The sequence below is a fragment of the Callithrix jacchus genome, chromosome 4, assembly GCF_049354715.1.
Source record: "Callithrix jacchus isolate 240 chromosome 4, calJac240_pri, whole genome shotgun sequence".
In the NCBI taxonomy this organism is placed as follows: domain Eukaryota; kingdom Metazoa; phylum Chordata; class Mammalia; order Primates; family Cebidae; genus Callithrix; species Callithrix jacchus.
The window spans coordinates 150911578-150937147 of record NC_133505.1 but is presented as its reverse complement, the minus strand read 5'-3'; the positions used below and the strand labels follow the sequence as shown (position 1 = coordinate 150937147).

The 25570-nt window shown below is 41.8% G+C and overlaps 1 protein-coding gene across 1 annotated transcript in view; it reads right to left on the bottom strand.

Annotated features, from left to right (window-relative positions):
• Positions 1-271: 271 nt before the first annotated feature.
• Positions 272-25570, bottom strand: part of STX11 (syntaxin 11) — a 33259-nt gene continuing 7960 nt past the window's right edge. The window contains exon 2 of the mRNA XM_008995196.4: positions 272-2598. Within this exon, the coding sequence (XP_008993444.1) occupies positions 1730-2593 (864 nt within the window). The 5' untranslated portion in view covers positions 2594-2598 and the 3' untranslated portion in view covers positions 272-1729. The remainder of the gene's footprint in view (positions 2599-25570) is intronic.

Below are 25570 nucleotides of genomic sequence, written 5' to 3'. Positions count from 1 at the left end.
TGACGGCACATAACTGTAGTCTTAATTATTTGCCGGCTGAGGTAGGAGGATCACGTGAACCTGAGAGCTTAAGGCTGCAGCAAGCCATGATTATGCCACTGCACTTCAGCCTGGGTGACAGGGGGAGACCCTGTTTCAAAAGGTAAAAAAAGAAAAGAAAAAAAAAAATTGGCCCCTGCCCAGCCTCCACCCCCAGAAAAAAGAAAAAAGAAAAAAAAATTTAACAGTAATTAAGAAAGTAAACTAAATGGTCGACACAAATGTATAAAAATATATTCATAATGTAATGTTTATTAGTCTTGCTTAGAAAACAAAATTCTTTTACTTTAAATTACTTCATTTCAATGCATGAAAAGAATGGTCCACAGTGGAACAAAAGCAGTATTTCCAATAATGTTAGTTGTCTCTAGCTCTGTATACATTTTCAGCTTTCAACACCTGTCTACCACCATAACCAACGCAGAGTTGTTTAATATGAAGTTTTGACTTAAAAGGGGAAAACTGGAGAGAAACAGACTCAAAACAAGCAAATCAATACCAAGAGCCAGAAGGTGTTCTTCTTGAAATTTATATACCATACTTACAAAAAAGAAGCTAAACCAATTGATCATTATATACACACATTTGTGAATATTAGTACCTTACATTTACATATATATGTGCATATGTAATCAAGTAAAAAGATAAATGTTAAATAATTTTTATCAGTGAAAAATACATAAAACACGACTGGTACTTCATTTTGAGTGCTTGTTCGATATTCAGTGCTTAAAAACATTTGGAAAAATAATCCCAAAATATAACCTGGTGAAAGATATTTAAAAAGTGAAAGAGATAAGGAAATACTAAGTGTTTGGTGTGATTTTAATAAGTAGGGGAAATGAGCAGAAATAAGGTCTACCCTTGGGGAGGAATTGTATAGCATAGACCGGATGAAGAATCGGAAAGGAAGAACATGGTTTTTCCCAAGGTCAATTTTGCTCAAAATGGAACAGAACCAGGGAATTTTCTTTCTTTCTTTCTTTCTTTTTTTTTTTTTTTTCTTTTGAGACGGAGTTTCGCTCTTGTTACCCAGGCTGGAGTGCAATGGTACGATCTCGGCTCACCGCAACCTCCGCCTCCTGGGTTCAGGCAATTCTCCTGCCTCAGCCTCCTAAGTAGCTGGGATTACAGGCACGCACTACTGTGCCCAGCTAATTTTTTTGTATTTTTAGTAGAGACGGGGTTTCACCATGTTGACCAGGATGGTCTCGATCTGTTGACCTCGTGATCCACCCGCCTCAGCCTCCCAAAGTGCTGGGATTACAGGCGTGAGCCAGAACCAGGGAATTTTCTATACAACGTAAAAACTGAAGTTTCCATCATGAGGCCATTCTATTTTCAGACGCACAACTGACTTCCTCCTTGAGTCTTTATTAGGAGGCAGGCCTCAGACATTCACCCTACAGTCAGATACAACGTCAGTCCTTTTCTTGGCTTCCGTCAAGAGGGTAAGAGTGCAAGGGTATCATATAATGACATTGCACAACTTTGTAGGAATCCGTCTTTACTGAAGAACCATCGGACAGTGTGCTAACTATCCTTTCAAGCATGGGCTGGCTTGCAATTCTTGGACCCTGCGATTCTTCTTTAAAGACTGAGTTCCGTTAAGAGTTGGGGCAACTCTTGGTGCGTCCTTCCCAGCGCTCTCTAGGGTCTAGGATGGGTGGCGGCGGCCCGGGCCGGCCTGCTACTTGAGGCAGGGACAGCAGAAACAGCAGATGGTCCGGCAGGGGTTCTTCTTCTTGTACTGCACGGCCTTGCGCACCTGCGCCTTGGCCTGGCCGGTGTAGTCCACCGTCTTCTGCACGTTGAGCTCGATGACGTTCAGGGTGTCGGCCTGCTTCTCCACCAGCACCGCCATCTGCAAGAAGAGCTCGTGCACGTCACGGATGCGGCTCTCCAGGCGCAGCAGCTCACGGTGGCGGCTCTCGATCTCGTTGAGGGCGGCCCGCGCGCCCTTCACATCGGCCAGCAGGTTCTCGGAGAACACGTCCCATTTGCCCTGCTCGAACATGTCCTCGATCTCGTCGCCCGAGACGTCCTTGCCCATGATCTCCAGCTGGCGCTGGATGCGGATCTTGCAGTTGTCGCGCTGCTTCATCTCGGCCTGGTTGTAGTCGTGCATGGCACGCTGGAAGGTGAGGGTGAGCGCGTTGTACTGTGCCCGCGAGATACGCGCCGCCGCCGAGTGCTGGCCGTGCTGGGCCTCGGCCGCCTCGCTCAGCTCCTTCATGGCGCGCAGCTTGCGGTGGATGACCTCGCCCCGGGCCTTGATGGCCTTGGCGATGGAGTTGGTGTCGCGCTTGATGCTGCTGAGGCGCCGCATGGACGTGAGGAATCGGGCGTTCTGCTTTCCCAGCCGCTTCACGTCGGCCACCAGCAGCTGGTTTTCATACTGGATGTCCTGGATGTCTCGGTACAGGGACTCCAGGATGTGGTCCGTCTCGAACACAATGTTCTCGTGGGGCGAGTCAAACTCATCGTCCCCGTCTGGGAACTGCTGGTCATATTGCTTGGACAAGTCCAGAAGTTCTGCTAGCCGGTCTTTCATTTTGCCTGCAAGTAGAGACATTGAAGTTAAACTCTACTGAGGGTCAAATAGTTGCCTTCAGGGGACTGAAACGGAAACATGTTACTCAGCACTCCCAATTTTTTATTCCAATAAGTGCATTAAAGGAGCTAACTGTTCTGACATTTGCTTACAAGGAAAGAAATCAGATGGCCAAACAACTTGTATTTAAAGGCCTATAGGCATCTGCAGTACTATCACAGCCTTCCAGAACTCAATCAGCAATTAAACTTTTAGATTGCGTTGGGAAACCATCCTTTTCTTGTTTTATGTTTTCCAATCATCGAAAATTAAAACAGACACAGAAAAGAAAGAAAAAGAAGAAAGACTTACAAGCATCAGTATTTTTGAATGAGAACAAACTACAAGGCTTTGGGGCCAACATCCAAATGTTGCCTATTTTGTGTCTATTTCAACATTGGTAAGCAGCCCGATGTTGTAAATTGTTGTATTTTTAGTTGATACAGGGTTTTACCATGTTGGCCAAGCTGGTCTCAAACTCCTGATCTCAGGTGATCTGCTTGCCTCAATCTCCCAAAGTTCTGGGATTACCGGCATAAGCCACTGTACCTGGTCCATATCAGCTTTTTATTAATAATTATCAGGCAATTCTGGAGAACTTACAATAATTCCTAGCTTGGGGGCAGTCTTGATGGGCAAACCACTGATAGGGAAGGAAAGGGGTAGCTACTGGCCTCTCTCCCACACTGAAAAGATGGTGGCTTTCATAAGCACTGCCTTCTGGCTCCCTGCTATGGAGACTAAATAAGAAAGTCAGCTGAAAACTCACTCTCATAAAAAAAAAAAAAAAAAAAAAAAAAAAAAAAAAAACTCTGAAGCCCAAAAGGAAAAAAATCAAGAATGTTCAAAATAGTTTATTCTGATCCCTTCATTTTATGATAGAAAAATATAATTGTCGCATGCATTGACCAAAGGAGAGTATGACTAAACTTGAAGACTGAGCTTCCACGCCGTGCGCGGTGGCTCACGCCTGTAATCCCAGCACTTTGGGAGGCCGAGGCGGGTGGATCACGAGGTCAAGAGATCGAGACCATCCTGGTCAACATGGTGAAACCCCGTCTCTACTAAAAATACAAAAAAATAGCTGGGCACGGTGGTGCGTGCCTGTAATCCCAGCTACTCAGGAGGCTGAGGCAGAAGAATTGCCTGAACCTAGGAGGCAGAGGTTGCGGTGAGCCGAGATCGCGCCATTGCACTCCAGCCTGGGTAACAAGAGGGAAACTCCATCTCAAAAAATAAAAATAAAAATAAATAAAATGAAGACTGAGCTTCCTATGATGAGGCACCCTCAGGTACATGAATAAATTTTCTGATAGCATTCACAGAGAACAAGGAAGGATGGCGATATTGTATTAATTAAACGCTCTGGTCATTGAGACCAAGATCCTGCTGTGAAGAGCCTACTATATCTGGTACATAGAATCTTCAAATTTTCTGTCATATCAGGAAGGAACAATTCAGAAAGCAAGTTTCTACCTACCTCAGAAGACCAAAGAATGGAGGTGATAACCACATTGTATTAAGTCTGTTTTCACACTGCTGATAAAGACATAGCTGAGATTGGGAAGAAAAAGAGTTTTAATTGGACTTGTAGTTCCATACGGCTGGGGAGGTCTCACAGTCATGGTGGGAGGTGAAAGGCACTTCTTACATGGCAGTGGCAAGAGAATATGAGGAAGAAGCAAAAGCAGAAACTCCTGATAAACCCATCAGATTTCATGAGATTTATTCACTATCACCAGAATAGCACAGGAAAGACCAAGCCCCATGATTCAATTACCTGTCCCTGGGTCCCTCCCACAACACTTGGGAATTCTGGGAGATACAATTCAAGCTGAGATTTGGTGGGAACACAGCCAAACCATATCACACATAACCAAGACACTGGATGCTACAAAGAACAACTGTGAAAGTCATTGTTCCCAACTTGCCTCTAAGGGAATAAATGAAATATATAGTATCTCTCTGATCATAAAGGAGAGTCTTCATTAGGCAGCCCAAAAAGACTAATACATACATTAGGCAAATTTTGCCAAAACCTGGAAGCACAACCTTTTCCTGTTTCACAGCAAGATGTTAAAGTATTTTTACAAGTAGTGAGAAATTTCAGACATGGGACTATGCAATACAGAGCAACTCAAGGCACATGGGAAACCTCGTGAGGCTTACTATGGAGATTAGCTTGTAGATCTACATACACACACACAAACACAGAGAGAGAGAAAGAAAGAGAGACTCTTTGCAAATGGCATTCAGTTATTTCAGAAGCAAAACAGATCCTGCCCCCAAAATATACACTACAGCACTTCTGCACAGTACTCAAGTTCTGATTTTCAGATTCTATGACATATCTCCTATGTCCTAATTTTATGCCAATTGTATAAGTATGATTAAAATGATTACTACAAATCAGAAGGTCCACTACTGGTCCTTAGGGTACCTTAATAAGCCTTTACATAGGTATTACACAGTATCTTTGTGAAAGCTGGGAAAGGGCCCCTTTCTCTGGGTAGACGCAACCCTGCCCCAGGGAATGCGACCTGGTGAGCTGAGCATGGTGGACTGACAGCTTGTCCCATCTGTGGTGAGATCATAACCTGCACAGCCCAATGGGGTCGCCCTGTGTACACCTTTCTCAACCACCTCATCCAGTCCCTCCTGCCCACACATCCCTGCCACCAGAGGCACCTGGAAATTCCACAGGTACAGTGTCATTGTAACTTAGCAGTTCCTTTCTAGCATAACCCATAGTAATGCAATGCTTAAAGACCAACAAATGCACTTTCCCTGACAGGCTGATGCAGATTCACAAATAATAATTTCACTCAACTGAGTAAAAATGGTGCTCTGCTTCTTGATTTTTAAAATGACACATCTATGAGGGTGATATGGTTTGGCTCTATGTCCTCATCCAAATCTCATCTTGAATTGTACTCGCATAATTGAATTATGGGGGTGGTTCCCCCCATACTGTTCTTGCGGTAGTGAGTAAGTCTCACGAGGTCTGATGGTTTTATCAGGGGTTTCTGCTTTTGCGTCATCTTCATTCTCTCTTTGCCTGCTGCCATCCACGTAAAATGTGACTTGCTCCTCCTTGCCTTCCACCATGATTGTGAGGCCTCCCCAGCCATGTGGAACCACAAGTCCATTACACCTCTTTCTTTTGTAAATTGCCCAGTCTTGGGTATCTTTACCAGCAGCATGAAAACAGACTAATACAGAAGGAAACATTTGAACATCTAAACATTATAGGTTAAAACTAAAAAGTTCCTAATGAATAGTTCTTATTTTCTTGCTGCTCTAAAGTTAATTAAAAAAAAAAAAAGCTTGTATTGTATCTTAAAATGCATTGGGCAAGTACACACTTAACACTACCTTAGGGCTCATTCAAAGCAAAATTTGAAAGTTTGAGGAATATTAATTGAAATAGTTTGTAATTATAAAAGTCTGAGGCTAGAAGAAATAATTTTAAAATGTCTCATTTTCTCTTTGCTCTAAAGCAAAAAGCAGGTAGGAGTTATTCAAAGCATTTCTGGAGGAGACTCATTTGGCACCCTCTGACATAATTCACTTTTCAGTTTCCTCAATCAGAATTTTCTGCCACTGTGTGAACAGATATGCACAGCTGATAAACAATCAGTGGGAAGTTGGGATTCCACTTTCAGCAATATGCTTTTTTTATTTTTATTTTTTTGAGACGGAGTTTCACTCTTGTTACCCAGGCTGGAGTACAATGGAGCGAACTCGGCTCACTGCAACCTCTGCCTCCTGGGTTCAAGCAAATCTCCTGCCTCAGCCTCCTGAGTAGCTGGGATTTACAGGCACACACCACCATGCCCAGCTAATTTTTTGTATTTTTAGTAGAGACGGGGTTTCACCGTGTTGACCAGGATGGTCTCGATCTCTTGACCTCGTGATCCACCTGCCTCGGCCTCCCAAAGTGCTGGGATTACAGGCTTGAGTCACCGCGCCTGGCCCTCAGCAATATGCTTTTGGATGCTTTCTGAAGAAATGCACTGGAAATTAAAGCAGCTACTCCCGTGTAGGTTTCATACATTCTGCTATACAGCAAACATGTATGAAGCATTTGTAAAATGCCAAATGCAGTATTCAGCAATGTGCAGGTATTAACTCATTTATCCTTTCTTAGGTATTATCATCATCCCCAGTCTACAGGTTTGAGGTCTAATGAGTTTAAGCAGTTTGCTTAAAGTCACACAGTTATGGAGTTGACATATAAATCCCAAAAGCGTGACTTGCGAGTCCATCTGTAATCCACAAAGCTACACTAGCTTCTTTTTCCTAAACTCCCCACAAGAAGGTTGCTTTTAAAATCTTTAATCTATTCCCTAACTGCGTTTTTCTATTAGGAACAATTATTAGCATCCAATTACTCAGATCTGGATTAATACATGGAAATATTGTCACCATTAGAATCACTACTTTCTTTCCCACGCAAATTTCTTCATATCAGAATTTCCCCAACATTGCAACACGTCAGTTGTACAGCCCTAAAAATAGGGAGTAAGTCACCACAACTTCCCAAAAATCCAGAAAATCATTAACACTCTGAAATAATAGAGCACAGATACTTGGAGATGTAAATTTTACAGTCAGGTGCATAGAAGCTGCAACAGGAATGGACAGGAGATGAGCTTTCTAAGAGAGAAAGTCAAGACAGCAGCACACAAGGGTCAAGGGTCAAGGCTCAAGTCATCTGTGCAAGTTTTTCCACTTGCATCTCTACCAGTAGTTACAAACTAAAACAGTTGCTGTAATCTTCAGTCTGATTTCTCTTTGACCCTGGAATGTGAAGCAAAATTTTGCCTCGAAAATACAGGCAAAATCTATGTTTAAAAAAATGATAGGGAATAGATTTTGAATCCAGTAGGAAACCATATATGCCTTTAAGTAATTCTTTTATATTTTGTAACTATTTCATGAAGTGTCTTTTAAAAGGAGAAATCCATGGAGTTTCCAGAATCATCAATGACATTTTCTTTTCCAACTTGTAACACCAGTTAAGGAAAAGCTCACCGAATTTTTGCATTCCTTTATCTATTTCCCTTTCTCGTAAACAGTGTCCTTTGAGCCACTTATTCTAATCTCATTGCCTGGTTACTCGTGTTAAATTCTCCCAGGAAAAATATTCTTATATATGGTTGATATCTTTTACATGAGGCATAGAAATATCTGAGTTATCCAACATCATCAACGCATGAGGCTTTTCCATGTACGTAACCTTTACAATAACTGAAGTTTCTCCCTTCAAATGTCAAAGTCATCTACTCATTGTTGATGGAAATCATCTTCTAAAATGCATGGACACACTGCCTTGCTTTTTAAAAAGGAGGGCATTGGACACAATTTATTGATGACTCAAATGGCCATTATTAACATCTTTGAACCATGTGGCGATACAGTTTTATTTCATTTCAAATGTTTCTCTTTCCTGGGAGTAAAAATATCAAACCCTTCCTCAGGTTTCTCACTCCATTTAGTCTTCTCACTGACAGTCTTCTCACTCCATTCACAGATTACGGCAAGCAAAGACATTCAAGAAGCAAACATTTAATAATAGTAAGGTTATATGTGAGTCTGCAGTGCTCTAGAATCAAGCCTGCTCCATTAAGCAAGGAAGAGAAAACCAATGTCAGTGACAGACTGTGTGCACCCCAAACCAGTGACTGTGCTGGAGAACTGATAGCAAATCCACTACCAATCCTCACAATAACCTTGGAAGAAGGGTAACATAATTTTTAATTTACTAATAACTAGGTCTCAGAAAAGTTAAGTTCACCCAGCGAGTCAGAGAGAAGTCTGGGATTTAAACTCACATCTGCCCAGGTCCTGAGGTCCCTTTCCACTCAATCCTGCAATGAAGCTGTTGGGGAGTGAGGGTGGGAGGCGCTAGTGTGGGAAGGTACTAGGTTGGGAGGGGATGGTGTTGTTAAAGAGCAATATTCTTCCCTGCTCTGTGTCCTCCTTTCTCTGGCATCTCCTTCCACCTCCTCCTGCAAAGGGCCTGGAGGTGCTTCTCTAATTGGTGAATATAAAAGAAGAACCTGTCTGCAGTAGCCCAGCTTCTTCTTTCTTTTTCCTGAAAGTGGGTTTACCAGAGAACCTGTGTTCTCTCTGCACTACCCCTGGTTGGGGTGCGTGAAACCAGCTCTAGCCAGGGAGGGTAAATCCAGCCAATTCTGACTTCAAGATCAGAAAGCACAGTCCCCCAGATGTTAAGCCACATCTTTCTACCTTGTCTTTATCAGTCACTAATGAGACCCTTTGGCCTCTGACAGCTTTCCTTTCTAATTTCTCCACGGGTGTGAAAGTCAGATAAAGAGCAGCTACTTATTGTGCTCCTTCCTAATCAACCCAACAACCATGGTAAGCAAAATCCAAGAAGGTGAGAGCAGAAAAGCACTGTGATGATGATCTTGCACAGTGCCTTCATTGCAAAGATGAGGAAAGAGAAGCTCATTGTATTAACATATAAATAATATTAAAAAGTGTTATTAAGGCTGGGTGCGGTGGATCATGCCTGTAATCCCAGCACTATGGGGAGGCCAAGGGGAGTGGATCACCTGAGGTTAGGAGTTCAAGACTAGCCTAGCCAACATGGTGAAAACCCATCTCTGCTAAAAACACAAAAATTCACTGGGCATGGTGGTGTATGCCTGAGTCCCAGCAACTCGGGAGGCTGAGGCAGGAGAAAAACAAAAAAGAGAATGTTATTAGCAAAGAGAAAAAAGCTCTCAGGTAATTGCCTTTTCCAGTTGTAGCAATAAAATCCTAACATGTATAAATATTTTCATGAGGGTAGCATATATTGAGACTCCAACAAATGACAGTTATTAATTTTACTGTGTTGTCACTATTATTATTATTGTTTGAGATAGGGTCTCAATCTATTGCCCAGTACAATGGCACAATCGTGGCTCACTGCACCCTCTGCCTCCTGTGTTTAAGCAATGCCTCAGCCTCGTGAGTAGCTGAAACAACAGGCATGCATCACCACTCCCAGTAAATGTTTGGCATTGTTATTAGAGTTAGGGTTTCATTATGTTGGCCAGGTTTGTCTCGAACTCTTGGCCTCAAGTGATACACCCGCTTCAGCCTCCCGAAGAGCTGAGATTATAGGCATGAGCCATCATGCCTGGCCAATTTTACTATTTTATTTTTGTTTTTGAGGCAGGGTCTCACTCTATTGCCCAGGCTGAGTGCAGTGGTGCCATCTCGCCTCACAGCAGCCTTGACCTCCTGTGCTCAAGCAGTCCTCCCACCTCAGCCTCCTGAGTAGCTGGGACTACAGGCCAATTTTTGTATTTTTTTGTAGAGACGTGGTTTTGTCATGTTGCCCAGGCTGGTCTCAAACTCCTGAGCACAAATTATTCCCTCCACCTCAACCTCCCAAAGTGCTGCAATTACAGATGTGTGCCGCTGCGCCTGGCCTAATTTTAGTATTGTAGTACCAGACAGTATCTGAACCAGGAAAGCATCAAGTCATTACATTATTTCCATGATGTGGTGAGCATCTGTTCTCATCTCACATTCTGGATCTGACCTCATAAGTGTCCCCATTCTTTCCCCTTGAATTTGTACAAACTCACTGTGAAAGGCGGCAAAAATGTTTTTCTGGCGAGGTGCAGAGGTTCACACCTGTAATCGTGGCTTGGGAGGCCAGGGCGAGTAAATCACTTGCACTCAGGAGTTCAAGACCAGCCTAAGCAAGAGCGCAAAACCCTGTCTCTACAAAAACAGAAAAATTAGCCAGACATGGTAGTGCGCATCTGTAGTCCCAGCTACTTGGGAGGCTAAGGATGGAAGATCACCTGAACCTGGGAAGCAGAGGTTGCAGTGAGCTAAGATCACACCACTGCACTCCAGCCTGGATGACAGCGTGACCCTGTCTCAATGATAATAACAAAATAAAAATAAAAATTTTCGTACTACACATTCTTGGTACCTTCTGTGATCAAGAGGTACAGACTATCTCCCAACCCCTTGAGTCTGAGTGTGGCCATGAGACTGAGATTTGCTTTGACCATTGAGACACTAGGAAATATGATGCAAGCAGAGGTTTGAAAAGCATTTGTGCAAACGGGCTTGCTATTGGTTACCTTCATTCCACTAAATGATGAATCCTGGACTAGGCTGCAGGAAGATGATGCCCAGCTGAGCAGTACTCGAGGCTGAGCACAGCCCCCAGCTAACCCACCAAAAGACCGAACATGAAGGAGGCCAGGAGAGCCCAATAGAGGACTGCTCAGCCAATCAACAGGATTGTGAATTGTGTTTGAAGCCACTAAAATGGGTAGCAGGTTCTTTTTCTTTTTTCTTTTTTTTTTTTTTGAGACGGAGTTTTGCTCTTGTTACCCAGGCTGGAGTGCAATGGTGCGATCTCGGCTCACCGCAACCTCCACCTCCTGGGTTCAGGCAATTCTCCTGCCTCAGCCTCCTGGGTAGCTGGGATTACAGGCAGGCACCACCATGCCCAGCTAATTTTTTGTATTTTTAGTAGAGACGGGGTTTCACCATGTTGACCAGGATGGTCTCGATCTCTTGACCTCATGATCCACCCGCCTCGGCCTCCCAAAGTGCGGGTAGCAGTTTCTTATGCAGTGCAAGCTAACCGACACACAAATTAGTACCTAGAAGTGGCATGCTGCCAGAACAGAAACCTCAAACATTCCACAATGGCTTTGGCACCAGACAGCAGGTGAAGAGCAGTGATGTAACTGCCAAGGAAAACTGGAAAGATGGCACGCAGACTGTTAGAGGAGACTGGAAGTGGTGAGGAAACTGAGAGCAGTCGGGGAAAAGGCAACCCTTATCATAGGGAGCCAAACATTGGCGACACTGCTGCCTGTGGCAGCTCCAAAGACTGAAAATGTCGGTATGAATTATGCATCTCACTGCAAAGATCTCCAGACAATGTTGGAAGTGTTTCAGTGTGTCTATAACTACATAGAATTTCTACAAGATAGAGACAAACTAAAAATGGAATATCTAGTTTGCAAGCATTATTTAGAGAAAATAGAAACCAGAACTCACAAGATAGGAAAATAAAAACTTTTTACCTCTCCCATCTCCTCAACTAAAAGAAACAATTCTAAGAAAGAAATGGTCTCAGAGTAAAGACCTTGGTAAAACTGAATAAGACGTCTCATAGACCTTCTCAGCTAGACAAAGTGAGCCTAAGACTCTAAGCATATTGTCTCAAAGCAGCCTGACCCTCAGCCTGAAGTAGACAGAGGTCTACCATGAAAACAATTATGAATGTAGGTTTTAGGGGCATGGAGCCTAATTAGATTCTTTGGAAATCCACCAAGTTTTTAAGAGAGTTTTACTGACAAGCACACGCACAACCTTGGCCTAAAAATACAGAGACTTTTCGAAGGAAAAGAGCCCTCTGGGTCCCCAACTTTTTATGATCAGGATCTAGGCCAATGAAGTTATTTAGCAGCAAAAATAAGCCATTTGTTATGGGAAAAGAAGAGTTTCCGAGGGTAGAACCAAGAACAATAGAGAACTATAAACCAGGAAACCACTTCCGAAAAGCAGAGCTGGGTTCTAATCAAGGAACATGGCCCAGCTCAGGACCAGGGGCACTGGTAACACGTGCTTGGATAGAACTGCTATGGACCAGTGACTGTCATGTGCATTCTGCTCATGGTTCTTTTTATTTCTTTTTAACAGGGTGTCTACTTTTGTTATCCTTTTCCTATCTCATCATTATATGTTACATGTGTATGGGAAAGATAGCCAGTTCTTCATCTTGGGATCAACAGAATCAGCATAAGAAGAGCTCTCTCTGCATAGTTTGAACTGTATCTAGGTCTCATACAGATCAGGCATAAATCTCTAGACTTCGAGGCTAATACTATAATCTGATGAGCCTTCAGAGAATCCTGGGATGGGAGTGATTATATATTTTTTTTGCAAGAGAAATGTGAATAATTTTTGTCAGAGACAGACTATACTTGATTACAACAAATGGCAACAAATTCTTAGCAGCACCTCCCATCAGGAAGTGGCATCAGTTTCTCTACTCTTTGAATCGGTTTTTCCACCCTTGGCCATGAGACTTGCTTTGACCAAGAGGATGGTAAGAAGCATAGACCAAGCAGAGGCTTCAATAGCACTAGCACCTTGGGGCTTGCCTGCTCTGGGAACACTGAAACCATTATGTGAGAAAGCTCAGTCTAGACTCCTGGAAGATGAGGACACATGGAGAGCCAGGCCAGCCCCCAGCTGACCCACCTCAACTGAGCCCAGGTGAGATCTGTGGAAGAACCACCAGTGCTCACTATCTGCCAGAGACCATTGTGGAAGGTTTACATGGATTATCTCATTTAATCCTTGAACTCATGATAAATAGCAAACTGTTATTTGGGGTTGGCTTGTTATACTGACAAAGCTACCTGATATACCTCTCTTTGGGTTTTTCTATGCTCCTTAAGGTATATCCTTCTTTAAAGAAGACTTGGAGGCTGTTGTGAATCATGGATAAATTATAATTCCTAGAAAGTAAATTCTCATGCATTTAAAACAAGTTTACTGCTATGATTTTAAAACACAAACATAAGCAACATGAACCAAATAGCTGTCCTTATGAAGTACGTCACCTATGCAATAATTGTGACCTAAGCTATATATTAATATCTTGATTTTAATTCAGTAGACCTTTGTGATATTCTACTCATATTGTATGCAAAAGTTAATATAAAGCATTCACAATTTTTAAAGCACATGTTTTGTAACATGTCTGAAGATAGCCCTTCTTTTTTTTTTTTTTTTTTTTTGAAGACCAAGGTCATAGTCATGGTGAGGAGAAAAAAAACATGCTAAAGAAAAAAGACTATTTCATACACACACAACATCCACACAAAGACTCTGCAAAAGTTGTTCGATAATACAGTGTGCTAAATAGGAGTTCTTGAGCAGCGGGGTCAGGACAGTACAGAGATACTTGGCAGTTTTAACCTTGGCTGAGTTTCAGTCTGATAAGAGGTTCTGAGAACTTGAAGAGCCAGTGTTTAAATGGAAGTGGATAGTTTGAAGTGTATCACAAGCCTATCATTCAGCTCACCAAAACAGGCAGTATGTAGGCACAGGGCAACTTCCCGTATAACACAACTCCACTGCCACATCCAAAAGTTCATTGTCAAAGACGGGACCAGGGAAGTTTTCTGCTGCCATGCTAAAAAGAGCAAAAATTAGTGGGATGTGAACTCGGCTTCTAAGGAATTTCAGAAGTTGATTATGGCCTTACTAACCCTTCAAAATGTGAATGGCAATCAGGATACTTCTTTTCAGAGCTGTAGGATCCACTTAGAATTCCATATCCACTCAGGGACGTATAGGAGAAGGGCCAAGTGTTCAAGCCTGGGGAATCATGTGGAGACACAGCCAGATCCCACCTCTGCTGCTACTGGGTCTTGCCTGGGTTTCCTCATGGGTTTCAGGGTTCCCAGCAGTGAGGGCAATTCTGAACAGATGAGTGCAATTCTTAACCGATGAGTGCCTTTCAAGCCTCTGCTAAGTTCTGTATTGTTGTAGGATGTCTTCTCTATACCTGGTCTTCCCAATGCATAACTAATGACCTCATAGGCCAGTAGAAAGGATTAACCAATGTAAGCCATGTAAAGCTCTTAGAGTGAGCACTCTATGTTACCTATGTCAAGTATTCACGTGATTTTAATTCCCTGTAACTAATGTAGATTCACTAACTGACGCAGCAGGCATGCGTAAGTGTAATCTGGCTATGATAGACAAAAGCTGTGTCTTTGGTGTTTCCAAGGAGGGAATTTCTTACCAATCCAATTTTATGCTAATAGAAAGGCTTGGATCCCCGGGGGTAACTTTTCTGATTAGTTTCATAAGTACTTGGTACCAGCAGCTTGTGTTCACTGCAGGGAAGTTGGACTGGATGACAACTGCAAGAATTTGTTATTCCTTCACATCTGTCCTGCTCATCCTCCAGTGGAAATTCTCCTCAAAAATAATGTTTATGCCAAGTACTTTCCCAAAAATGTGCCTTCTCTGCTTCATCCATGTGCCAAGGCATTCTTAGATCAATAAGTAGTAAATAATGCTATTGAACAGCATTCTAGCAGTAGTGAACAGAGGCATGAATGTAGAAGATTTTCAAAAGGAGCTTAGCATGAGGGATGCCATATATGTTGTTGCCAATGCTTGGGACATGTGACTAAAGACACAGCTGTGCCTACCTGGCACAACCTCTGGCATGTGACTATGTTCAGTGATGATGATGAACAAGGTGGTGACTTTGAAGGATTCTGTATAACAAGTGAGAGAAAAATGACACATGATCTCCTTACATATGCAAACAATATACCTTTGGAGTCCATCAGTAAGCTGGAAGAAGATATCAGTGAAGTTTTCTTAACATCAACAAGGAGGCTACAGTTCTTCATTCATTGACTGATGGGGAAATAGCTGAAATGATTTTCAGTGAAAATGATTATGATAATAGGGACAATAAATATGCCATTAACGCTGCAGAAAAAGTACCTATAGATGACACAGTGGATGTGTGATGAGCTTATTGAAGGACTAGAGCAGCATGCATTTATAACAGAACAAGAAATGGTATCAGTTTGTAAAATCTAAGAGACTTCTAAGACAAAATCCATTGTTAATGAGGCGGATGACTCTGGAGGAAATATTTTAAAAGGCCGTCCAGCAGGATGCCTCCTCATCCTCAGAGGACCCACTTCCCTCAACTATTACTGATATTTCCTCTCACCTAAAAAAAAGTACAATGTACAATAACTTTTTAATCAAAATACATCATGCCATTGTTGTTCCCGTTAACAGCGGGTACAGGTATTTGGTGATCCTGCTGGGCTTAGTTATGCTGAACACATTATTTTTTTCACTGTATTAATGTTATATATTTTTTACCATTATGAACTTATGTGTGAATAAGTCTAACAAAATGATTGTAGTCAGGCGTGGTGGCTCACACCTGTAACCCTAGCACTTTGGAAGGCTGAGGTGAGCAGGCTGTTTGAGTCCAGGAGTTCAAGACCACCCATGGGAAACATAGTGAAACCCCACCTTTACAACAAAATACAATAATTAGCTGAGAGCAGTGGTATACACCTGTATTCCCAGCTTTGGGAGGCTGAGGTGGGAGGATCAGCTGGGCCCAGGAGGTCGAGGCTTCGGTGTGAGCTGTGATCTAATCTGAACAACAGAGCAAGATCTTGACTCAAAAAAAGAAAATGAAAAAGAAAGAAATGATTGCTTATCAGTAGCATGTAAATTCAGAGTCAGGAATGATGGTGATACCAAGCAAGCATAGATGGTCCATGTGGGTACCTGAGATAGTCACACCTTTGTTTTCTGATGGTTCAATGTCCATAAACTTTGTGTCATGCACAAAATTATTAAAAACATTGTATACAATTATCTTCAGGCTATGTGTATAGGTATATATGAAACATAAATTTTGTGTTTAGATTTGGGTATTATTCCCATGATATCTCATGATGTATATGCAAATATTCAAAAATCCAAAAAAGTCTGAAATCCAAAACACTTCTAGCTGAAGCGTTTCAGATAAGAGATACTCAACATGTAATAATACATCAAATAAGACAGAACTGTTTAACATGAAAAGTAAAAACTTGCCATCACCTAATACAACTATATGTAATAACTCTATTAAATAATCAATGATAAAATATAATACATATTCTTCCAGATTCTTTTCTATACCAGAAGGTTGTGAATACTTAAGAGACAGTGTTCAGAAGAACCAATCCTGCTACTGTGAAATTTAGTTCCTTTCCCTGGAAAACCACAGAAGCTGTCTGGGGTTTCTTCTTCCCAGGGGCATCCCTCAGAGATGCAGGGACACAGGGCAAGTCACACCATACTTTCCATCAACAAAATTTTTGTGCAGGTGAAGTCAGGTAAAAAGAAAGAAAGACAGAGATAGACTAAAAGAAAGGAAAGAAAGAAAGGGAAGGGAAGAAAAGAGGGGAAGGGGAAGGAAGGGCTGGGAATAGTGACCATGCCTATAATCCCAGCACTTTGGAAGGCCAAGGCAGTCAGATCACTTGAGGTCAGGAGTTTGAGACCAGCCTGGCCAACATGGTGAAACCCTATCTCTACTAAAAATTACAAGAATCAGCTGGGTGTGGCGGCACATGTGTAATCCCAGCTACTTGGGAGGCTGAGTCAGGAAAATCGCTTGAACCTGAGAGGCAGTGGTTGCAGTGAGATTGCACCACTGCAGCCTGTGCAACAGAGAAAAGTCAAGGAAGGAAGGAATGAAGGAAGGAGGGAGGGAGGGAGGGAGGGAAGGAAGGAAGGAGAAAGGAGGGAGGGAAGGAAGGAAGGAAGGAGGGAAGGAAGGAAGGAGGGAGGGAGGGAGGGAGGGAAGGAAAGAAGGAAGGAAGGAGGAAGGAGGGAGGGAGGGAAGGAAGGAAGGAAGGAAGGAGGGAGGGAGGGAGGGAAGGAAGGAAGGAAAGAAGGAAGGAAGGAAGGAAGGAGGGAGGGAGGGAAGGAAGGAAAGAAGGAAGGAAGGAGAAAGGAGGGAGGGAGGGAGGGAAGGAAAGAAGGAAGGAAGGAGAAAGGAGGGAGGGAGGGAGGGAAGGAAGGAAGGAAGGAAGGAGGGAGGGAGGGAGGGAGGGAAGGAAAGAAGGAAGGAAGGAGGAAGGAGGGAGGGAGGGAGGGAAGGAAGGAAGGAAGGAAGGAGGGAGGGAGGGAGGGAAGGAAGGAAAGAAGGAAGGAAGGAGAAAGGAGGGAGGGAAGGAAGGAAGGAAGGAAGGAGAAAAAAGTGAAGGAAGACTGAGGGAAACTTGGAAAAGAAAGGGAAATTTTAGAATGCAAGAATATCCCCATGTGTGCTTTCACGTTTAAGAATCTCAAGATGGTTACCCCAATTCCACACATCCCAGAGACTGTGAAAGAATCTTGAGGCATCTACGCTAGTCTGAGGACTGATATTAAGACTTAGTGTTTACATAAAAACCCTAGAAGGAGACCTAGGCAATACCATTCAGGACATAAGCATGGGCAAAGACTTCATAACTAAAAGACCAAAAGCAACGGCAACAAATTCCAAAACTGACAATGGGACCTAATTAGTTTCATCTGCACAGCAAAAGAAACTATCACTAGAGTGAACAGGCAATCTACAGAAGGGGAGAAAACTTTTACAATCTATCCATCTCACAAAGGGCTAATATCCAGAATCTACAAAGAACTTAAAAAAATACACAAGAAAAAAACAACCACATCAAGAAGTGGGCAAAGGATATGAACAGACACTTCTCAAAAGGAGATATTTATGCAATCAACAAACCTATGAAAAAAGCTTATCATCACTGGTCATTAGAGAAATGAAAATCAAAACCACAATGAGATATCATTTCATGCCAGTTAGAATGGCAATCATTAAAAGTCAGGAAACAACAGACACTGGAGAGGATGTGGAGAAATAGAAACACTTTTACACTGTTGGTGGGAGTGTAAATTAGTTCAACCATTGTGGAAGACAGCATGGCAATTTCTTAAGGATCTAGTAGAAATACCATTTGACCCAGCAATCCCATTACTAGGTGTATACCCAAAAGATTATAAATCATTCTACTATAAAGACACATGCACACATATGTTCATTGTGGCACTGCTCATGATAGCAAACACTTGTAACCAACCCAAATGCTCATCTATAATAGATTGGATAAATTGTGGCATACAAACACCATGGAATGCTATGCAGCTATAAAAAAGGATGGGTTCATGTCCTTTGCAAAGACATGGATGAAGCTGAAAACCATCATTCTCAGCAAACTAACACAAGAGCAGAAAACCAAACACTGCATGTCCTCACTCATAAGTGGGAGTTGAACAATGAGAACACATGGACACAGGGAGGGAAATATCACACACTGGGCCTGTCATGGGGTCGGGAGCTGCATTAGGAGAAATACCTAATGTAGAGGACGGGTTGATGGGTGCAGCAAACCACCATGGTACATGTATACGTATGTAACAAACGTGCACGTTTTGCACGTGTACCCGAGAACTTAAAGCATTAAAAAAAAAAAGACTTAGTCTTTATAAAATTAGTGGCTAGGTTTTTTTTTGGGGAACAAGTTAACCATTTTAATCCATGACCTATACATTGAACATCTCTTCTGCATAAGTGTCTCATAAAGGTAAGCTGTATTCCCTTCACCCCCACCACCAATTAATAAGATTTCATTGTTAGTAGTGGTAGGTTTTGTTTAGTTTTTCAGTTAGATTCAGGAACATGTAGTGAAAAGATCTTATTCTTCATCTAACAGAAGCCTTAAAAATACTGTTTCCAAGCAAGAAGCAAAGGGTAGATACTCCTACTGCTGCTAACGTCATTTGAAAAACAAAAGCCGTGTAGGAGAAAGGGTTCTCAGCCTTTTAAGTGAGGGCTTTAAAGTATTTTACAAAGTCTTAGGAATTATTATTTTGAATACTGCCATCCATAATTGGTTAATTTATCGGGTAGCTTATTGAAAATACTACAAGTACTACTAATTTGGAAGCATGTGCAGACCATATGATCTAAAATAATTCTACAAACCAAAGAATGATTCTATTATTAGGTTTTTGTTTTTTTGAGACAAAGTTGCGCTCTTGTTGCCCAGGCTGGAGTGCAATGGCACGATCTCAGCTCACCACAACCTCTGCCTCCCAGGTTCAAGTGATTCTCCTGCCTCAACCTCCCAGGTAGCTGGGATTACCAGCATGTGCCACCATCCCCAGCTAATTTTGTGTTTTTAGTAGAGACAGGGTTTCTCCATGTTGGTCAGGCTCGTCTCAAATTCCCTACCTCAGGTGATCTCAGCCTCTCAAAGTGCTGGGATTGCAGGTGTCAGCCACCACTCCTGGCCTCTATTATTAGTTTCTTATATTATTCCTATAACTCAAGTGACAGAATGTTTGTGCTCTATTCAGCCTAAACTTCAGGAAGACATTAGGTGTTTTGTATTCTCTATATAGAAGGGGCAAAGAAAAACTCACTTATTGTAAAGAATTTTTCTTCAAAGTGAATATCTTGCATTATACCTATCAAAGAAGACAAATAACCAGTATCTTCTTTCAAAACAAAACCAACTAAAAGGCAATAGTTGATCAAATTTCTTACACATTTACCCCAATTGAAACTGTTCCATGTAGCAACTGTGCTCTCTTAAGCTACATAGGCAGGGTGCGGTGGCTCACACCTATAATCCCAGCACTTTGGGAGGCCAAGGCAGGCGGATCACCCGAGGTCAGGAGTTCGAGACCAGCCTGGCCAACATGGTGAAACCCTATCTCTACTAAAAATAAAAAAAATTAGCCGGGCATGGTGGCAGGTGACACCACTACTTGGGAGGCTGAGGCAGAAGAATCCCAGCTACTTGGGAGGCTGAGGCAGAAGAATCACTTTAACCCGGTAGATGGAGGTTGCAGTGAGCCGAGATGGTGTCACTGCACTCCAGTCTGGGCAACAAGAGCAAAACTCTGTCTCAAAAAATAAAAAATAAAATAAAGTAAAACTATATTGAATCAACATCTACAGGTATTGAAAAAATCTTAAACATCTTGTAATGCTAACAGGATTTTAATTTTCCCTTATATGTGAGCTTCTAATTTGGATAAAAGGGATGTTGCATGTTTGCAGTGACACTGGTAATGTTTGCCATGAGAATCAGTAGCTATCTTTCTATATGTCCAAAAGAATAATGTAATTTGTTCTCTCGTGAACAGACTATCAGTATCCATGCAGAATAATTCCCAGACATTATGACATGCATACAACTTTAAATACTGTCACTTTCACTTTTGCTTACTGTTGAGTATTCTTTATCATTCGATTTTAACATAATATTAAAATACCTCAATTCTATTAACTAAAATACACACAACAGCCCAGAAATTATAGCATCCATTAGCTTTATTTTATTTTTATGAACCAAGTTGAGAAGCCTTTTAATGAGATTTTAAGTAATTTTGTAAAGTAGACTATGTGATTGATAGCCTTATCCACATCCTTCAGGACACAGGTTTGCATCGGCTACTCTGACAGGGACTTTCATGTGTTTATTCATCAAGTATTTATACACCAGGCATGATATGATGAGGCTAGCTTGGTGAGCAAAAATAAGTGGTCCCAGTCCTTTTAAAATATATTTTCTAGATAAACAAAACAAACAAACAAAAAACAACTTAACATAAAGCTTTTTATGAGAGAAAGAAAGAGAGAGAGAGAAAATCTTGCTCTGTCACCCAGGCTCAAGTGCAGTGGCACAATCATAGCTCACTGCAGCCTCCACCTGCTGGGTTCAAGCAATCCTTCCACCTCAGTCTCCTGAGTAGCTGGGACTACAATCCATGAACCACCACGCCCAGCTAATTTTTAAATTTTTGAGCTGGCGCAGTGGCTCGTGCCTAACTTTGGGAGGCCAAGGAGACTGGATTACCTGAGGTCAGGAGTTCAAGACCAGCCTGGCCAACATGGAGAAACTCTGTCACTACTCAAAAAGAAAAAAAATACAAAACTTAGGCATGGTGGCAGACGCCTGTAATCCCAGCTACTTGGGAGGCTGAAGCATGGAGAATCGCTTGAACCTAGGAGGCAGAGGTTGCAGTGAGCCGAGATAGCGACACTGCACTCCAGCCTGGGTGACAGAGTGAGACTCCATCTCAAAAAAAAATTTTTTTTAATTGTAGAGATGGGGTCTCACCATAGACTACGTTTTAACATTTTTGTAGACATGGGGTCTTGCTCAGTTGCCTAGGATAGTCTCAAACTCATGGGCGCAAGCAATCTTCCTGTCTTGGCCTCCCAAAGTGCTGGAATTACAGTCATAAGCCATGATGCCTAGCCCATAAAGCAGTTTTAAAGAAATAAATTTAAATGTTATAAATTTGAAAGAAGGTAAGACTGATGAGATATTTTAAATATAGACACAGTGAAACCAGAACTGACTTATGCAACTTCCCCATTATCAACTATCTGACAGAGGCTTACAACACAAAGACAGAACTATGAAGATGGTGGGAGAAATTTATGTTCACTTTTCTATGGATATACAATACATTTATTAATTTCAATCATTGGTGCCAACTATGATGTCAAGAATAGCTTAGTGTTTAAATAAGGATGCAGAGTCAAACAAGCCTGCATGGGACTCCTAGCACTGAGCGAACTAGAATAAGACGATTGACCTCAAAAGGTGCTTACACACAGTAGATCAATTCTCAACAAATGCAGGTATTTTCATAGATAATACTTATGTTGTCACTCATGTCAGTAAACACACACACTTTCTACGACTATCAACAAGAAAATGTATCAATGATAGTTCAGTAATTTTTTACTTACGGCTCTTAGCCTGTCTTGGCCTACAGAAACTCCACCGTGGTGTGCCCCCTTATCCTGCCTTCCTTCTGGAGATGCCCACCACTCAGAGATGTCCCTCACCCTTTCCCATGCCCTATCCAAATTCAAATTTGCCCATCCCATGCCGATAGTCCATCCTCTATGTTTTAAGGCAATAAACAACTTTCTGATGAATATATCTGCTTGTAAGTGCTAATAGCTTAATATACTCCTCCATCCAGAAAACATATTTGCATTTTTGAAGACGCTGTCGCTATTCTGGATAAAATAGCAAATTGAACATTACTTTTACTCCCTTCCAAAACTCCACTAAATGAACTTTCTAAAGGCATAAGCCAATGAGGATAAAGAACAAATGAGAAGAAAGCAGCAACACAATTTTGGTTAATTATGAAGCAAATGGAAAAATGATCATTGGTCTAGCAGATTTAAGAAAGGTAAATCCAGCTGGGTGTGGTGGTTCACACCCATAATCCCAGCACTTTGGGAGGCTGAGGTGGGTGGATCGTAAGGTCAGGAGGTCAAGACCAGCCTGGCCAAGATGGTGAAACTCTGTCTCTACTAAAAAATACAAAAATTAGCCAAGTGTGGTGGCGGGGTGCCTATAATCCCAGCTCTTTGGGAGGCTGAGGCAGGGAATCACTTGAACCTGGGAGGCAGAGGTTGCAGTGGGCTGAGATCACGCCACCGCACTCCAGCCTGGACAACAGAGCAAGACTCTGTCTCAAACAAATAATAATAATAAAAAAATTTAAAAAAATTTTTTTAAATCAGTGAACAATGGAGAAGTCCAAGAAGCAACTGAAGTTACACCATAAAATAAATTTCTTTCTTTTTTTTTTTTTTTTTTTTTGAGACGGAGTTTCGCTCTTGTTGCCCAGGCTGGAGTGCAATGGCGCGATCTCGGCTCACTGCAACCTCGACCTCCTGGGTTCAGGTAATTCTCCTGCCTCAGCCTCCTGAGTAGCTGGGATTACAGGCACGCGCCACCACGCCCAGCTAATTTTTTGTGTATTTTTAGTAGAAACGGGGTTTCACCATGTTGACCAGGATGGTCTTGATCTCTGGACCTCGTGATCCACCCGCCTCGGCCTCCCAAAGTGCTGGGATTACAGGCGTGAGCCACCGCACCCAGCCCCATAAAATAAATTTCTAAAGACTCAGAACTCATAATAAAAGGCCAAGTACCTATGGGAAAGGGGTTGATGGTGGGGTAATAACAAGTTGGGTTTGGTCAGAAGCTTTTTTTAAGAAGTGGGAGTGTCTCTATCTTCTGTTCCACCCTGGCAGAAGAGTAGACAGATTAGACTGTGAACAGGGTAAAGGAGAATCTAGACTGTGGTAGAGGTACCCAACTGAAAAGAGAAGAATTCAGTGAATGTTTTCACATGGAATGTTGAAACCTCCTCCTTCACCTACTTTCCAGCAAGCTGGCCTATATCTTACAGGCAAAAAAATGGAAGATCCTTTTTTATAAAGGAGAAAGAAAAGAAAAAAAAAAGAGGTGAAAAAAATAACAGAGTAAAGATAAGGAGCTTAGAAGTCCAGTCCCTTACATTTAAATTCCAAATAATAGGAATTTGAGAGAGAAAACATCCTATGAATGAAAATATTTATTGCATTTATGCTGCTAACAGTGGTGGCTGCAGGTGTCTAGATGTCAACAGAAAGGCAAACTATCCATAGCACTTGAAGTGCAGCAAAAGGCAGTTAATAACTTAAGATATTTTCCAATTTAGCACCACCAAAAATATGCTGACTAAAGAGTATTTTCCTCTACTGACTGTTAATCTTTACAGATGAGGTGACTCTATTAGAATTTTGATTCCTTAAGGAATAAGTTTCCTCCTTTAAAGAGTTCACTTCCAAAAAGACAAAATACTCCATTTTACCATCATTGCTTCTTATTTAAAAATTCAAATTCTTAATGAAAATATAAAAATGGAACTCTTTTACAGTTATTAATGTATTCAACTGGATTCACAGTGGCTAAACTGATGATCTACACTTCAGCAATGAACCAAGTTCAACCTATACAAAATAAAAAGTACAAGAACAAATGTTTAGAATTATTTCCTTTCCATCCATATGCTCCTTTTATACAATATTTATGGTAAAAGCAAGACAAAAAAAGAGAACATGAATGAAGTTATACTTGAGATAAACCAAGGAATATGCCAAAGGAGGTGAGGAAAGATGTGAAAATACATGGCAAATAGTCATCACAGGACCTCACACATCCATTCACTTGAAGTCATATTTCAAGCCTGCGTTATATTTTCACTTGCGCTATAATTTTTAGTTCCATTTTTTTGGCATCAGTGTGGTCAAGATGCTGAATGGTGTGGATATGTTTATCCACCTAAATGGGACATGGCAGAGTATTTTGTCTTTTTGGAAGTGAACTCTTTAAAGGAGGAAACTTATTACTTGGCTGGGCAGTGGCTCACGCCTGTAATCCTAGCACTTTGGGAGGCTGAGATGAGTGGATCACGAGGTCAGGAGATTGAGACCATCCTGGCCAACATGGTGCAACCCGTCTGTACTAAAAATACAAAAAATTAGCCCAGCATGGTGGCACGTACCTGTACTCCCAGATACTCAGGAGGCTGAGGCAGGAGACTCACCTGAACCCAGGAGGTGGAAGTTGCAGTGAGCCAAGATCATGCCACTGCACTCCAGCCTGGGTAACAGAGCGAGACTTGGTCTCAAAAAAAAAAAAAAAAAAAAAAAAAGTAGTCTCTTGTAACCAAAGCCAGCCCCATAACTTCTATTATATTTCAGGAAAATGGGACACTTTCTCTGACCTTTGACTAGGCTGGGTTTCCAGCTCTATAATTTCACTTCTCTTTTTCTAGTACTCACCGTATTTTATCGCTAATTGTTTGGTAACATATTCAACTGTTACGTATCTTCTCTGGTTGCCCAGAGCTTCATGGAGCCAGGAGCTGTACCTGTTGTGTCTGCACCATGTACTCCAGAGCACCCGACATATAGGAAAGCCTCGATAAATCGTCGTGGAATAAATATGCTCACCAGAATCGTTATTTTTTCACTCATTTTTGATGAGGCTAGGTCTCTTGTACACAAAAATGAAAAAGACTGTTCTTGCTCTTAGAGGCTGATAGAATAATGATAATAAATGCCATAACAGAGGAATTTCCGGGAATACTTCGAGAAGTCAATCTGGGTAAAGAGGAGGGCAGGTGGTGTCTGAGCTGATCCTAAATGGTTTAACAGGAGTTAGCTGGGGAGGGAGAAGGGAATGGGACCCAGGAAGAGACAACTTCAGCGAAGGCATGAACTACGGAAAGTGTAGGAACCGCATCAATGTGGTGCTCCGGGAGTAGATAAAACACATCAAAGTGTGCTAGAAGTTAGATTATTCTTTAGGTGACTAATATAGACTGCAATGACCCGATTCAAAATTGGTAGGCTTAAAAGTACTTTTCCCTTTGAAGAAAAATTATTGCCGATGTCAGTGAATCAGATAGTATGTTATCCTACATTTATGAATGTTTAACATTCCT